We start from the raw sequence: 16,804 nt of genomic DNA on the forward strand, positions 1-16,804 counted from the left end.
ATGGATAGCCAGTCCATTTTTGAAGAGACCACACTTTTTCTTATTGGATTACTTTTATAATCTCATCTCTCCCTCTATTTTATCAGAAGTCATCTATTCTGTTATTATTCTTTTTAAAGTCAAAAAATAACAGATGCTGGTGAAGTTGCAAAGAAAAGGGAATGCCTCTCCACTGCTGGTGGGAATGTAAGCTGGTTCAGCCATCGTGGAAAGCAGTTTGGTGAATGCTCAGAGAACACAGAGCAGAGCTACCATTCGTCCCAGCAGTCCCAGCATTGGGCATATACCCAAGAGAACACAAGTTGTTCTGCCATAAAGACACATGGATATGTATGTTCATGGCAGCACTTCTCACAATAGCAAGGATATGGAATCAACCTAAATGCCCATCAGCTGTGGACAGGATAAAGAAAATGTGGTACATGTATACCATGGAATAATACTATACAGCCTTGAAAAAGAATGAGATCGTGTCCTCTGCAGCAACATGATTGGAGATGGAGCTCATTATGCTAAGTGAACTAACACAGGAACAGAAAACCAAATACCACATGTTCTCACTTATAAGTGGTAGCTAAATATTGAGTACACAGGGACACATGAATGGAAAAGCACACACCAAAACCTGCTTGACGGTGGAGGGAGGAAGGAGGGTGAGAATTAAAAACTACCTATAAGGTACTATGCTTACTAGCTGGGTGGTAAAATAATGTGTACACCACACTCCTGTAACATACAATTTACCTGTATAACAAACCTGCACCTGAACCTAAAATAAAATTTTACAACTTGCAATCTAGTAAAGAGCACTGAAACATTTTAACTCCACTTTTTTATCTTTTCTTACCTTCTATCTTATTATATTTTTGTGTTGTGTATCCTTGAAACTCATGTAGACATACTACTGTTGTTGTGTGTAATCAATGTTAATTTACATGGATTCCCATATTTTCCATTTTATGATTTCTATTCCCTTATCTCTGTTCTTCTATCTGGGATCATCTTTAGTATTTATTTTAGTGCAATATTTTCCCCAAAACAGTCCTCATTTTTATTTGTCTGAAGGCATTTTGTATTTTCTTTTTCTTCTTGAAAGACACATTCACTGAGTACAAAATTCTAGGTTGGCTATTGTTTTTCCATTGTCTTCTGGTGAGCTTTGTTACTGCTCAGAAATCAGCCCTCGGTCTAATTGCTGCTTTTTGAAGGTAATCTTGGCCTATTTTGAAGATTGTTTTATTGGTTTTTCTGCAATTTAACAATTATGTGACAAAACATGCAACTATTTTTATTTAGCCTAATTAGCATTAGCACTTCCAGGGCTTCCTTCCCTGCTCCTTAATATTCTTTGTCAATTTTAGAAAATTCTGTCATTATCTCATCAACACTGTCTGTTCTCATTCTCAGCCTCTTCACCTTCTGGGGCTCCAATGGGCCATATGCTAGGCTTTCTCGCTGTATCCGCTACATGTCTTATGCTCCCTTTTGTTTTTCTCCCTCCTTTGTCTCTCTTTGCTTCTTTCTGGATGTATGCCTATCTTCTAATTCAGCAGTTCTTTCCTCTGCAAATCAACTGTTAAACCCACCCATTGAGTTCTTAATTTCACTTACTTTATTTTTTAATTCTAGAATATCCAATTGAGTCTTGTCTTATCATTTCCAGTTCTCTGCAACATTTTAATTATTGTCCTTTAAATCCTTCAGCATAAAAAGTAAAATTACAGTCATTATGAAGTCAATTTTGATATCTTCACTGTTTGTACCTGCTCTGTTTTTGTTTTCTCTTGTTTGTTTTCATGTTGTCTTACAATATCTGACTTTTTAAATTAGATTTTAGATATTATATTTGCAAAATCATTTATTAAAAAAACAACTTTAATCCTAGGATAATGTTATAACAGCAACTTTTCCAAAAATATTTGCTTCTGCCAGGCACTTGCCATTCAGGATCACCTCATTCTGACTTCACAAACTGTGATACTCAAATCTGAACAGAAGTCCCTCTGAGGACCTATCTGTTTCAGGCTAGTACTCCCAGAGAGCAGCTCTTCGGAATCCCAACCCAAAGTGAAGGGGGAATTACCAAGACCCCAGTCTGACAGATCTCCAATAATAATTCCTGCTCAGAGCTCTGCAAGACTGTCAGAAATGACCGTCAGCCTCCCAGGCTCTCACCACCCTCCTCAAGGAAATGCTCCCAGGGAAAAGACAGGAAACCTTCCTGGCCCAGTGATTCTTTACTTTCTGGATAGCTAGCCTCTGCTTTTAATCTGACACATACACACTGAAAATACACAATTACCTCCATGTCAAAGGTCACTAAACTGTCTTCATGCAAAATGAGGAATATTCAAGATAATTCTGGCAAAAACACAAAATTCTCAATATCAGCTCCCTTTCCTGTTATCCTCCCCATGCTCCCCAAAAATAATGGTCTCCTCACCGTTACCAAGAAATGGGTGTGGTTGTCCTGAGATACATGGGACACTACTGACAGCGACTGACCTAAGGCAATAGGAGGTGAAAGGTCTCAGTCAAGCTGCCTGCGTCTTGGTAGAAAGGATTTTATTTTTACATTTTCACCCTCTCTCAGATAGCTTTTCCTGTCGCCTTTACACCCAGTGCCCAACCTCTTGTCAACATTATGGCCGAAGCTGCTTAAGCTGATCAAGTGTCATGCTCTCTGGAGCCACCGCTGACTAATGGGCTCTGGGAGCCGGAAGAGGGCTCAGGGGTCCCTGCCTCCCTTGGCCACAGGCCGTCAGGGGCATCATAAAAGCAGCCGCTGAGTGTTAATTCACTGGGGCTGTTGCTTCTGAATCCCTCAATGCTGATCTCCTTCAGGAGTTTAAAACCTCTTGTACTCACCACAAATTCCCAAAATATGCCCATATGGTTTGAGGCTAGATTAAAAATATAGTTTAGTCCAAAAAAGGAAAACTATACCCATTTTTTGGTATATGGCGTAATACTACATATCTGGTCTGATGATGTAGAAAAATCCAAATTCAGTTTCTCCTGCTGTATTCTCACAACATGCTGCTAACACCAGATGGGGGGAGGGGTTCCCCACACATAACGAAGCTGAGATCAAAATAATAGAATAATTTTCCCAGAGTTACACATTCACTAGCTAATCATATCTGAATTCAAATCTAAGTCTCTTTACTTCATCACACTTGCTCTTAAAGAGTAAAATGTTAGAGCATCCCCTTGAGAGAGTAAAGACAAGCATTCTAAAACATCTAAATTCTAGGAATTATTTATCCTTCTGACAGATATTTTGGTGAACAAGTGAGAATCTACACCTTTCCATCGTATTCCAAAAAGCACTTAGGATCAAGTAAGAAACACTGAACAAGGAATAGAATTACCTGTGATCCACAGGTAAGGTTAGGTCTGTATATTCAGCACCAGTTTACGTAGATATTAAGCAGATAGAAGCTTATCTTGAAATGGGGTAAAAAAAGAAGTGGGGTTGGTGGCGGGGAATAGGCCCTGAAATTTGGCGTTTGACCTCCCATAATTAGCATTTTAAATTTGAGATATCTCTTAGACATTTGCTGAAACTGCCTGTAGACCACAGATTCAGAAACACTGTCGTGATGGACAGAGTTTAGTCACTCCTTGCCAAAACTGAAGCCTGGGCAGCTGAGGGCACCTTTCTGTACAAGTAAAAGAAGGAATGTCCAGAAAGAAGCCGACACGGCGTGGAGAAGACAGGCAGGGAGAGGAACCTGCTTTCCAGCTGCCAGGAGAGAGGGGCGTGGTGAACTGTCAAGGTCAGAGTAGACATCTGCCTCACTCCAGGACTAATGGGTACACCAGACTCTAGGGGCTCCACGGTTAAACTCGCTGGGTACCATCTAATCCCAAAGCTCCAGGAAGATTCTAGCTCCTCAGTCCGTTTCCTAGGTCTTTCAAGTTTCTCCTCTACTCCAAATCAAGCAGAAGTGCCATAATGGATAGGAGACCCACGGGCAAGGGCAGGAAAGGAAATCCTCTCCGTGGTGGGACTTTGTCTCAATACTGAAAGAAACAGCCGTGTGTAACGGTGTGAATTCTGCTTTTGTTTTCACTACTAAATACTTGGAGCAGTCCGCTTGCCAAAATCAAGCAGATACTAGAAGTCCAAACTGAGCAAGTCTAAGGTAAATGTTGTAAGATCCACTTTTTAAAAAAAAAGTATTGGTAAAGAACATGAAGTCTCAAAAGGAGTGGGAAGAAACGAAGTCTCCATTTATTTTCTCAACTCCTCTATTCATCACTAATGTTCAAAAATTCAAAAGTTCAAAATACATTTGTGAATTCAAGGCTACCAGCTGGTAATGTGTACATTCTCTGAACGTTCGAATGTATACATTAGAATGTATTAGAATACATTCAGAGAATGTATACATTACCATTCTCAAAGTCTGGTGCATTATATATGCTTAATAAATGTGTGTACAACATTCACTGCTTGAGAACACTAGAAAACGTCCCGTTGACTTTGGAGCCAGGGATATTTGTGTTTCACGTGAGCGATGCTCTTTCCAGTTTTGGTTTCTGTTTGCTTCCTTGCTTCCTGGACATGGCAGACTAGGACCTGGCTGCTCAGTTCCTACGGTACCTTTGCGGCCCACCTCTGCAATGGTACAGTCTTTACTGAAAGGTGTTTTAGCCGCATCCCCATCCCATGTCATCACCCGTGTGTTTCTCTATATACACCCTACATTGTTTATGCTTGTATCACCCATACATATCATGCTACATGGTATACTGGAGACAATGTTGATTGGGTTTGATTAGACTTCTAACCCCATTTCAGAATAAAACCTTCCCTCTTTGTAAAAAGCCAAATGAAGAACGCACCCTTCCCTTGAAGTGATCCGAGACATTGATAGCTTCCTTCCTGACATCGCAAGGAGGAGGAGGCTGACTGAGTTATCCAGCCAAACACACTCACCGCCTCCTCCCTTCCCCACATCGTTCATTTTTAAGATGAAGGCACATCACTCTTCGCCTCACACAAGCCTAGTGAAGCATGTCTGAAAAAAGCCCAACAGGTGGTTTCTCAAACCTTCTGTCCATCATGAGAACAAAAATAACTGTTCCAAAAAACTCTGGAAGTGAGGCTAAGAAAAAAAATTCAGCCAGTTCTCCAAAAATTGGAGAGAAGGTACAATTGCTGGACCTGAATTGCCCAAGAGAGGGAAAGCGCAACCAGGAGACACAGACAGCACCGAAGGTTCTTCAGATGGGAAGGGAGAGCACATGACCATAGGTCCATCCCTGGGGTTTTAACACTCAGGAGAAGCTTCTGTCCATCAAGAATCTAAGGACTGGGAAAAGCAGTAGGATTTTGTTAACAAAACTCAAGATTAGGAGAGATGTGAGTCTAAATCTTTCACTGAACACCTGCTTCAGAGGTTCGATAGATTTATATAGCCACATGTTAAGGCAGAAAAGAAAAAATGACCTATAATCATGGTAAAAATATTAACATATTTTTATCAGTACTGAAATACATTGCATATATAAAATTATTACTCATATGTTCTTTGTGCTGTATATCATGCAGAGTCTAAAAGCTAAATCTTCCCCTTCCTCCACCTCCCACCGAAAAAGGAAGACCTAAAAATGCTGGATGTTTATTTTTTCTATCTAAATTACATTTTTCCAACTAAGTTATATCTCACTTAGTAAAATTTTCTTGAAATACATTCTATATGTTCAAAATCAGTGACATGAAAATATTCTCCAAGCACATGATAAAATCATAAGATAACTAAATCTTCATTCTAAATTCACACCTGGCTAAGAAACATACTCATGGCCATCGTCTGAGCCACAGAAACAAAAACCTAGACTCCTAGTGTAGAATTCAGCATAGTGCAAAGATCCTGAGACAAAAAGGCCAGAGACAGGAGATCAGTGCCATTCAACAGGACTGCCTCTGCAAAAACCATGCAACTAGTAATTTTGCTTTTCTTGGAGACTTCAGAGTTTAGTTTGTGATGCTTGATTGAAGACTTTCAGCAGATCATGTGGACAAATGTGAAATTCCAATAGAAAAACATGTTAATGAAAAGTTATTGAGGTTTTACACGTATTCATCATTTAATCCTGACACACACACACACAAATCTGCCATGAAGGCTCTATTTACCTCGTTATATAGATTTAAAACATTGATTCTGAGAGGCCACATCACTTGCCTACAGCCACACAGTAAACAGATCTCCTGAACACAAGTTAGGAGCTTGTTATATGCTCATACATTCCTGATCACCAAAGGACCTATCAATAATAAAAGTAGATGACTGATTGACATACAGTCGAATTTTCATTTTCAAGGGCAGTTAACAGTCTAGTGACAGCTGGTTTGCATGTGTGTTAAAAAATGACAAGATGAGAAAAAGCTAAAAACAGCTAAAAACGTATCTGCCTGTTGCACGTGTTTGTACCACTGGCCCTGAAGTCCCACTATCAATCAAGTGTGAGCCAAGCCTCATCCGTCCAGCCCACATGCACTCTATGAAAGCCCAAAGGCTTTCAATTTCACCAGCAGCTCCTGCGTTACAGTTCTGCCAGATGGTCTCAATGGTAGTTTATACGAAGAATCCTACCTACTGACAGAATTATTGCTATTTGGCTGACAGATGTGTCTTTAAAAATATATATTTTTAAATTGAATCAATTCACAAAAGCATAAGAAAAGGAAAAACTTCACTTTCAATGGAATGCCATTTTTACTGAGATCATTTCAATAACTTGGCACTGTTCACCACTGAAATTTCTTCTATAAACTATCTTGGCACGAAAATATACAGATACCTGAAGCATTCATAATCTAAATTGGCTTGGTTTAAATTCAACCAGAAATGGCTTGTCTGTCATTTTTTAAATGCTTTGGTTCAACAAATATTTCTAAAAATGTTAAAGAAATGATCATGGCATCTTTAAAAATGTCCATCTTTGAAGGACAAAAATGAAGATATTCCCACACCTAACACCCTTTCGATCCAGAGGCATCTGGATCAAATTCATGATGGAAAATTCACTTCGTGGTAGTCAAAAGCCAGTTTCACGCTAAATTATAACTGATTGAAACATTCTGCTTCCTTGGAGAAACTGTCAGCCCCTGAATGCCTTGCTAGTACAAGAGGATTCTCTGCTCTCCTCACCTATACAAATGTATTCACATTTATTCTTAGCTGGTTAGATATTAAGGTGTCAACCAGACCTTGCTACAAGAATATCACATTAAACATGGTTTATGATAAATACAGCATGCTCATCCTCCACTCTTAACTAGTCAAAGAACTTTCCTGCTATCTATAGTCAAATAATTCAATGATTACAGCTCAGCAAAAAGAGCAAGGTGCCTGCAGGCCCACTAATAAAGTCAGGGAAAAGAGTAATCCAGATAAACTTCATTAGCTAAAACTCTTTGTTTTTTAAATATTTTGTTCCTGGGAAATCTGGTCTAAATTTTTCTGAAATTTCAGGCTTCTACCCCAAAACTTATCTCACTGTACGTCAAAGTTAACCTTATCTGTGTCTCTGCATACAGTTGTGGAGGTTGCACATTGCGCAGAGTACAAATCACATTGTAAAAGTCATATATGTGAATACTTACAGTCACAATTTGTAAATTGGTAAATGACAGCAAGATGTGGGTTTCATAAATAAAATCAGTTTATTATGATAATTTTCCAACTAAAAATAACAATGTTTTGGAAAAGGAGCATAGTGCTTCCACTCACACTAAAACACTGTACAGGTGAGCAGTGATTCTGACAGAAACCAATTTAATTCTGATAAATCAGATAAATTAATCATTTGATAACATATATATAAAACAAAGGGCAGGAAAGTAAAAGGTCTATTGAAAGGTTCTTACCAATAGAGTTAACGAAAAACCCAAACATCTCCCAGAAAAGTGATTTAAATCACTTTTTTCCAAGCTAAAACAAAAGCCTCATTTCCTATCAGTTTTGTCACAGCACATGTACAAACCAAGGAAAATAGGTTACAGGGATTTCCTCAGAGATAGCTTTTTTAATTAAAAAAAATATGCCCAACTATATCTAACATAAAGAAAAAGAAAAACTACAAAAAAAGTTATTTAATTCCATCTGTATCTAGATAAGAAATAGGAGAAAGGGAAGGACAAAAATAAAGGTTTGGGTTTTTTTATATAAATAAAGGAAGAGGAACAGAGAGAAAGATTTAAAGCCAGGTGGGGGCTAAAGGAAGGGCAAGGAAGGAAAGGAGAGATACCACAGAATGAAAAATCCAAAGATTTAAGTGTGTATTAGTCTGTTTTAACACTGTTATAAAGAATAATTGAGACTGGGTAATTTGTAAAGGAAAAAGGTTTCATTGACTCACAGTTCCACATGGCTGAGGAGGCCTCAGGAATCTTACAATCGTGGTGGAAGGGGAAGGAAGACACATCTTCTCTTAGTGGCAGGAGAGAGAGAGCACAAGGGGGGAGCTGCCAAACGCTTTTTTTGTCTTTGAGGCGGAGTTTCACTCTGTTGTGAGGCTGGAGTGCAGTGATGCAATCTCAGCTCACTGCAACCTCCGCCTCCCAGGTTCAAGTAATTCTCCTGTCTTAGCCTCCTGAGTAGCTGGGACTACAGGTACATGCCACCATGCCCAACTAATTTTTGTATTTTTAGTAGAGAATAATGGGGTTTCAGCATGTTGGCCGGGATGGTCTCAATCTCTGGACCTCATGATCCACCTGCCTCAGCCTTCCAAAGTGCTGGGATTACCGGCGTGAGCCACCGCACCTGGCCTAAACACTTTTAAACTATAATATCTCAGGAAAACAGCATGAGGAAACCACCTCCATGATCCAGTCCCCTCCCACCAGGTCCCTCCCTGACACATGGGAATTACAATTTGAGATGAGACTTGGGTGGAGACACAGAGCCAAACCATATCATTCTGCCCCTGACTCTTCCCAAATCTCATGTTCTCTATATATTTCAAAACCCAATCATGCCTTCCCAATGGTCTCCCAAAGCCTTAACTCATTCCAGCATTAATTCAAAAGTCCAAGTTCAAAGTCTCATCTGAGACAAAGCAAATCCTTTCCATCTATGAGCCCATAAATCAAAAGCAAGTCAGTTACTTCCAAGATACAATGGGGATACAGGCATTGGGTAAATGCACTCATTTCAAATGGGAGAAATTGGTTAAAACAAAGGGACCACAGGCCCCATCCAAGTCCAAAACCTGGCCAGGCAATCAATGAATCTTAAAGTTCCAAAATAATCTCCTTTTACTCCATGTCTCATATCCAGGGCACACTGATGCAAGAGGTGGGTTCCCAAGGCTTGGGCAGCTTCACCTTGTGGTTCTGCAGGGTACAGCCCCTGCAGCTGCTTTCACAGGCTGGCTCTGAGTGCCTGCAGCTTTCCCAGGCACACAGTGCAAGCTGTCCATGGATCTACACTTCTGGAGTCAGCAGCCCTCTTCTCACAGCTCCACTAGGCAGTGCCTCAGTACAGTCTCTGTATGGGGGCTCCAACCACACATTTCCTGTCAACACTACCCTAGCAGAGACTCACCATGAGGGCTCCTCCCCTGCATCAGAATTCTGCCTGGACACCCAGGCATTTCTGCATACCCTGTGAAATCTAGGTGGAAGTTCCAAAACTTTAACTCTTGTCTTTTGCGCACCTGCAGGCCCAACAACACCTGGAAGGTGCCAAGGCTTGGGGCATGCTTCTCTAAAGCAATGGCCTCAGAAGCAATGACCTTTGAGTTGTACCTTGACCCCTTATAGCCACAGCTAGCATGGCTGGACAGCAGGGCACCAAGTCGCAAGGCTGCACAGGGCAGCAGGGCCATAGGCTATTTTTCCTTCCCATGCCTCCAGGCCTATGATGGGAGGGGCTGCCACAAAAATCTCTGACATGATGTGGAGACATTTTCCCCATTGTCTTGGCTATTAACATTCAACTCCTCATTACTTTTGCCAATTTCTGCAGGAGGCTTGAATTTCTACCCAGAAAATGGGTTTTTCTTTTCTACCATTGGTCAGACTGCACATTTTCCAAATCTTTATGCTTTTAAACATAAGCTCCAATTTCAAAGCATCTCTTTGTGAATACGTATAACTGTACATTGCAGGAAAAGCCAGGTAACTTTTTGAGTACTTTGCTGCTTAGAAATTTCTTCTATCTGCTACCCTAATCATCTCTCTCAAGTTCAAAGTTCCACAGATTTCTAGAGCTGGAGGAAAATGTTACCAATCTCTTCGCTAAAGCATAGCAAACACAACCTTTGCTTCAGTTCCCAATGAGTTTCTCAACTACATCTGAGACTACCTCAGTCTGGACTTCTTTGTCCATATTATTATCAGCATTTTGGTCAAAACCATTCAACAAATCTCTAGGAAATTCCAAACTTTCCCAAATCTTGAGTCCTCCAAACTGTTTCAACCTCTGCCTGTTACCCAGTTCCAAAGTTGTTTCTGTATTTTCAGTTTATCTTTATAGCAATACCCCATTGTCTTGGTACCAATTATCTGTATTAGTCTATTTTCACATGGCTATAAAGATACTACCTGAAACTGGGTAATTTATAAAGGAAAAAAGGTTTAATTAACTCACAGTTCTGAATGGCTGGGCAAACTCCAGGGAACTTACAATCATGGCAGAAAACGAAGGAGAATAAGGCACATCTTCTCATGGCAGCAAGCAAGAGCAAGAATGCAAGGGAGGAACTGCCAAACAGTTTTAAACCATCAGATCTCGTGAGAACTCACTCACTATCATGAGAACAGCATGGGGGAAGCTGCTCCCCTGATCCAATCACCTCCCACCAGGCCCCTCTCCTGACCCATGGGATTACAATTCAAGTGAGATTTGGGTGGAGACACAGAGCCAAACCATATCAAAGTGTGCAAAAAAAAAGAGAGGAGAAAAGAGCAAAAGAAAGGTAGTGTAAGTTCTTAGGTGAGCGGTGATTAAAGAACAAACTGATTCGGTTCTGCTTTATTCTCCCTTGGCTTATAGGAAAAGCTACTTTGGCATGTTAAATGCATCCGCCCCACTCATCTCAGCTTTTTAGCTATTCAATATTCCCACACATTATGAGATTTCTTTTTCAGTAATTCAACAGAAGTGTAGCTGTTTTCTTGTGACAGTTGCAAGGTAACCAAATAAAATGAAGTCAAGACAAAAAGATAAGAGTAAACTACCTTCCCTGCGAGAGCTGGAAGGTTTGATGTTATGCGGACAGATGTGGACAAACAAAAAAGATGGCAGAGTTGACATTCTGATTCCATAAAGAAGTATGTTCAATAGAGGATATTTAAAACCTATCACACCTAGCTATGGCAGAAAGAATCCACTGAGAGTCATTTAATTTATTTTATGTATGCAACATGGAATGATTAAATCAAGATAATAGTATATCTGTCATTTTATTTCAGTCATATAAGTGAGCAATCAAGGGACAGCTTGGTCAGATACCTTAGAACGTTGTTTTAACCAATTTGTTATTTATTAGTATTTCCGAAGGCACCCGCTTGAATATGAAAAGAATAACCACCATGATCATTCCACAGCTCACTAATTTGGACACAATACTCCTCACCCTCTTCGAGTCTGAACTATTAACAGTTTATCTCATTCTCTGCAGTGCTCCTATATACCTAAGTGTGGAAAAAACTTTGAAGAATCCATGTCCCTGGTGAATGTTGTCATGGAAAATTTCAGGAAGTACCAACACTTCTCCTGCTATTCTGACCCAGAAGGAAACCAGAAGAGCGTCATCCTAACCAAACTCTACAGTTCCAACGTGCTGTTCCATGCGCTCTTCTGGCCCACCTGTATGATGGCTGGGGGCGTGGCAATTGTCGCCATGGTGAAACTTACACAGTACCTGTCCCTGCTCTGTGAGAGGCTCCAGCGGATCAATAGATAAATGCAAAAGTGGATAAAACAATTTTTGTTAAAGCTCAAATACTGTTTTCTTTCATTCTTCACCAAAGAACCTTAAGTTTGTAATGTGCAGTCTGTTATGAGCTCCCTAATATATTCTTGTACGTAGAGCAATAATGCAAAAGCTGTTCTATATGCAAACATGATGTCTTTATTATTCAGGAGAAGAAATAACTGTTTTGTGTCAGTTGGTGGTTTCCATAATCTTATTTCTGTGCTGGAACTAGTACTTTCTTCTCTCAGTCCACCAAAATAAGGCTCAGTTATTCATCTGCCAAGCTTTGTGAAGGAATGTAGGTGACATCAATGTGATAAAGTCTGTGTTCTGAGTTGTCAGATCTCTTGAAGACAATATTTTTCATCACTCATCGTTTACTAAAGCTACAGCCAAAAATATTTTTTCTTTTCTTGTTCTAAGCTGAGCCCTATAGCAAGTGAAGGGACCATATTTCCTAATTAAAGGAAGTTAGGTGCTTTCCTTGTATTTTTTACCATATCACTGTAAAGAAGAGGAGAAACCCAGCCAGCTACTTTTTTCCATCACTTTTTATTTATAACTTTAGATTTTTAAAACTAATTTCCAAAATATAAGCTGTTTTCATTAGCCAATTCTATAATATCTTCCCGTGATTTATGTAGAAAATGAACAGACCTCTTTTCCATTTAAGACCCTGCTACTGTGTGAAGAGATGATACTTACAAGGCGTGTCATTACCTATGAGCTGACTGAATCTTGGTAGGTGCTCCATTACAATCCAGAAAAGTCTGTGTTACTGATATTTGTGTGGAAATATTTATTTCATTTCAATTTAACTGTTAGATGGTAAAATTAAGATGCTACTTGCTGGTAAAAATTGGTGGACTGGTTTCAATGGGTAAATCTGTTGTGGCAAATTAACGTGTTGGAATATTGCTCTTTGGGAGTTTATGTTTATGAATGTGTAGTATCTTCTTCTGACAACTGTTCCCTACTGGGATTTTAAAGCTATGTGCACAGAATATTTGTCTCTTCTACATGTTTTATTTTTCTATTTACGATTCCCTTTTTGTTGGTATATTTTATACACTGAACAGATCTTTTTTCTAACACATATTTGAACTGAATAACAGACATAAAGCCTTCATTCACATTGCTATTTACTTACTGTGTCTGGGGGAAAATAGGTGGGATTGACTTCAAATAAAAACATTCCATCTTTCATTTAACATCAACAGCAAAAGAAGAAAACAAACATCTATCTTTCTCATCTATATTTAAGTACCTTTTTGTAATGTAGTATCAAAGTTTTTTAGGTATTGCGAAATTTTACAAATCATTTGTGGAATGAATGGTAAAACTAATCTGATGAAGTGGAAAATTATTCTGCAATATTGTAATTCATAGTTTGACTTTTCATAAGCAAATAAATCTCTAGGATGTAATCAGGACTTCAAATGTGTAATTAAATTTTTTTTTAATCTAGTAAATTGCAAGATTTGAATACTTCTTGCATTCTGAGCTGACAAGCCTATGGTAGTCCAAAAATTGGTATTTCACTATCTTTAAAGGTATTTTGAGTGATTACAAAGAAAGTTTCTTAACATCCAAACACATACATATAACGTTGTGACCATCTGAAAATAGGATGAAAAACTCTTTTATTTCTACTCCACTTAAATAATATAATTCTGAAGATACTAAAGAAATATTTGAGACTATAGAGCTGAAAATGTGCCGTCTTTAATGTTCCTTAGGCTTCCCTTTGAGTGATCCAACAGTGAAATATATGAGAGTGAAATTATCAGATGGATTATTTTTACTTAACTCTGAATTTTTATTAAAAATTTCCAAATAATGTTTAAGACAACAATGTAGAAATTTTTAAATAATGACACCAAAAGCAGATTAACTGGTGCCTTCTAGAATCCCAGTACAGCAACAGCCCCTTCAAATAATTTAGGTGTATACACAATTAATGCTCATTATTAAAGGAGAAAGATCTAGGACTAATATTGTTTTAAATGCTTTGCACATGTTAACTAATTTAATCATTTAACAACCCTATTGGAGGAGGTATTATTATCTCATCCTCCAGATGAAAATGCTGAAGCTAGGAGATGTTAAATAATTTCCCCATGTACTAAGATGGTGAAGAGCTAAGAGAATAGTTTGTAGCTTTCCTGCTATGGTGGCCATTTCCATGACTTTGGAATCTTTTAGATAACACTGGGGATGCTGAGGCTTGGGGAAAGATCATAGGAGAGAAGAGCATGGAACTGAAAGTCAAAGGCTTCACTGGAGATAAGGTGACTGGATGACTTTAAAGTTCTCAGTTAGTCTCTTGGCTTCCTTGTCTGTAAAATTAGGAGGTGAGGTCAGCTGATCACCAAGTTCCCTTTTCACGCTCACGGTCTGTCCCAGGCACATGGAAGGAGGAATGAATACCATTTGCTAACTTCAGAGCTCAGGTTTGATTCTCAAACAGAATCTGTTCATATCCATCTGTGGATTAAAAAACCCTCTTTCCTTTGATATTCCCAGTAAGTGTTTCCTTGTTAAGTCCTAAGGCTGTATTTCCTTCTGCTAGAAGCAGAGCCCTGATCTCCATATTATTCAACAAGAATGACTTCCCCAAATGGTATAAACGTCTACACTTCCAAATCACTTCCATTATCCAATTGGCACATGCCATCTAAATCTTTATTGATTTCAGATTCTCTGAGTTGCAATTGTATTAAAACCCAGAAATGGCAAATGCACCAATGATTGCTTTCAAATAGCTATAATAAAATTTATGATTCTGTAGAAAGCTACTGGCGAAACGCTAGCTGATGGTAATGACAGTGTAGCAATCATAAAATGCCTCTTATGTGGACCACGTGACATTTAGGGTTCCGGCAGGCTACCCTTTCCCATTGCTGTGAATGACCAAAAAATGACTATGTATGTCATTTATAAAACAAGCATTATTTTCAGTATGTCAAGCCATAAATTTCTTACCACGTTTCTGTGGGTAAAATATCTTAACACTGTAATCATTCCACTGGCATTTAAAGTGAGGCCAGCAGCATAGCAAAACAATATGAGGAATTGATTCAAGTGAGTTAAAACAATCATTTTAAAGGAATGGTTTGTTATAACACAAGAATAGCTAAATTCCCTTCTCCTCCACCAAAGCACTGAAATGAACAGTGTTCAAGCAAGAAAGGGGTTCTCATTGTCCACATAAGGGAGAAAGGGTGATTGAAGGTAGACACTGTTCCTTCTCTTAACTTCTGCTCTTTTCTCTCTCCCTTGTAAAATACTTTAGGAAGATCAGTCACAGCTCTGCAATAACCACTTCGATGTATGGGCCATATGGGAAAGTAGACTCGGGAAATAGTTTCAGGATCCCTCTGAAAAGTTTGTCAGCAGGATGTGCATGGCAGGACTGAACAAATAACTTCTGTACTGAATCTGCTCTGCCCTTCCATATTCGAAGTAACTGTAAGAAATAATACAAAGTATACAACACTGCCTTATATTTAAGAATGCGTTTGTAGCCTACTAGAAGGGTCACCAAACACACATGAAATAAAAAGTAGAGAAAAACAGTTAGGTATCTAATCCACATGGCTGGAGATAATATTTACAAAGTATTGGTATGGGGCTTAAATGGCTAATGTATGTAAATAACAAGCATTGTATAAAGCACTTAATAGGCTTAATAGAAATAATAGTAGTTACTGTAATTAATAATAAATGAGCACACGGTATGAGTATACCCACTAGTAGTATATAGTCTCTTGAAGCTAGAATAGCTCTCAAATGTCTTTTTGCCCAAAACACACATCAATAAATAAATCCTTTCTATAAGATCCTAAGCAGGAATTATCTAGCAATAGAAATGGTTATTACCTGAATCCTGTCAGTGATGAGTTAGGTCACCACTTCATGCTAAAATGTTTTCCTTATAACAAGTTGAAATCTGCCTCCCTGTAATATCTACCCACCAAATCTACACAAAATAAAATCAATACTCCTGCATAGACTTATTTTATTAGTGTTATTTTATTGAAATGGAGGAGGGGATGGGGAAGAGCAATTTCCATTTGTTTCAAACATAAGACCATAAAAAATAGCCCATTCCAATGGAATTATGACATAAAGGGAAACTGATGAAGGATATCAATTTTAAAAGGTTGAGAATATATCCATTAGACCCAAATGTTCATGTATGAATTAAACTGATGAGCTAGCTAAATCCTTCTGATGCTATGCTAGTTTTAATCAGGTACCACCTCTTAAATATGACTTGACCTTCTGAAAAATAACACTGCTGAAACTCTACATTACATTCTAATTCAACTTAACGACAGCCAGATTCAGAATACTTGAGAGCATAGCAATGCTGCTAACAAAATGCTACTATAATTGCCATGGGTTTGTCTTGGCTAAGGTACTATGAATTCTGCAGCGCAATGCCCAGGAATTGGAAGAGAATGTCAGTCTGTGAACTCCAGTTGTGATTTCGTGATAAGTGTTTCATTTAGGTGGAAAAAGAAGTCGTCTTCTCAAATAATATAATCACTTAATTAGGGCTTCCAGAACTTAAGACAAATTTAATCTCCAAGCCCTTGCAAGGTGTAGCATGACTTGTTACCAACATAGTATATTAAGAGACCATAAAGAAAGCTTCAAAGTCTTCTCCGCCCTCTACGCAGCTTCACCAACCAGTATATTAGCATCACTAAAACACTCCTTAGGTGGCAGACTCCACTTCTCTCCATAAAAACCTCTCTTCCCCACCCCCCAGCTTTTTTCCTTCTTTTGACCACATTTCTCATGGCACACCAGCAAAGATCATCTCCAGCAACTAATGTTCACAAAATCC

General features: G+C 38.7%; 1 protein-coding gene across 2 annotated transcripts in view; it reads left to right on the forward strand.

Moving 5' to 3' along the window:
• Positions 1-13,413, forward strand: part of KCNMB2 (potassium calcium-activated channel subfamily M regulatory beta subunit 2) — a 269,648-nt gene extending 256,235 nt beyond the window's left edge. Inside the window, exon 5 of one of the 2 annotated variants that reach the window (XM_017506282.2) lies at positions 11,650-13,409. In XM_017506282.2, the coding sequence (XP_017361771.1) occupies positions 11,650-11,934 (285 nt within the window). In that variant the 3' untranslated portion in view covers positions 11,935-13,409. Of the gene's footprint in view, positions 1-11,649 lie in introns of both variants that reach the window. The other variant, XM_037730563.1, reaches the window with a different exon arrangement.
• Positions 13,414-16,804: the final 3,391 nt, after the last annotated feature.

Source organism: Cebus imitator, unplaced genomic scaffold (genome assembly GCF_001604975.1).
Source record: "Cebus imitator isolate Cc_AM_T3 unplaced genomic scaffold, Cebus_imitator-1.0 Scaffold353, whole genome shotgun sequence".
Lineage (NCBI taxonomy): Eukaryota > Metazoa > Chordata > Mammalia > Primates > Cebidae > Cebus > Cebus imitator.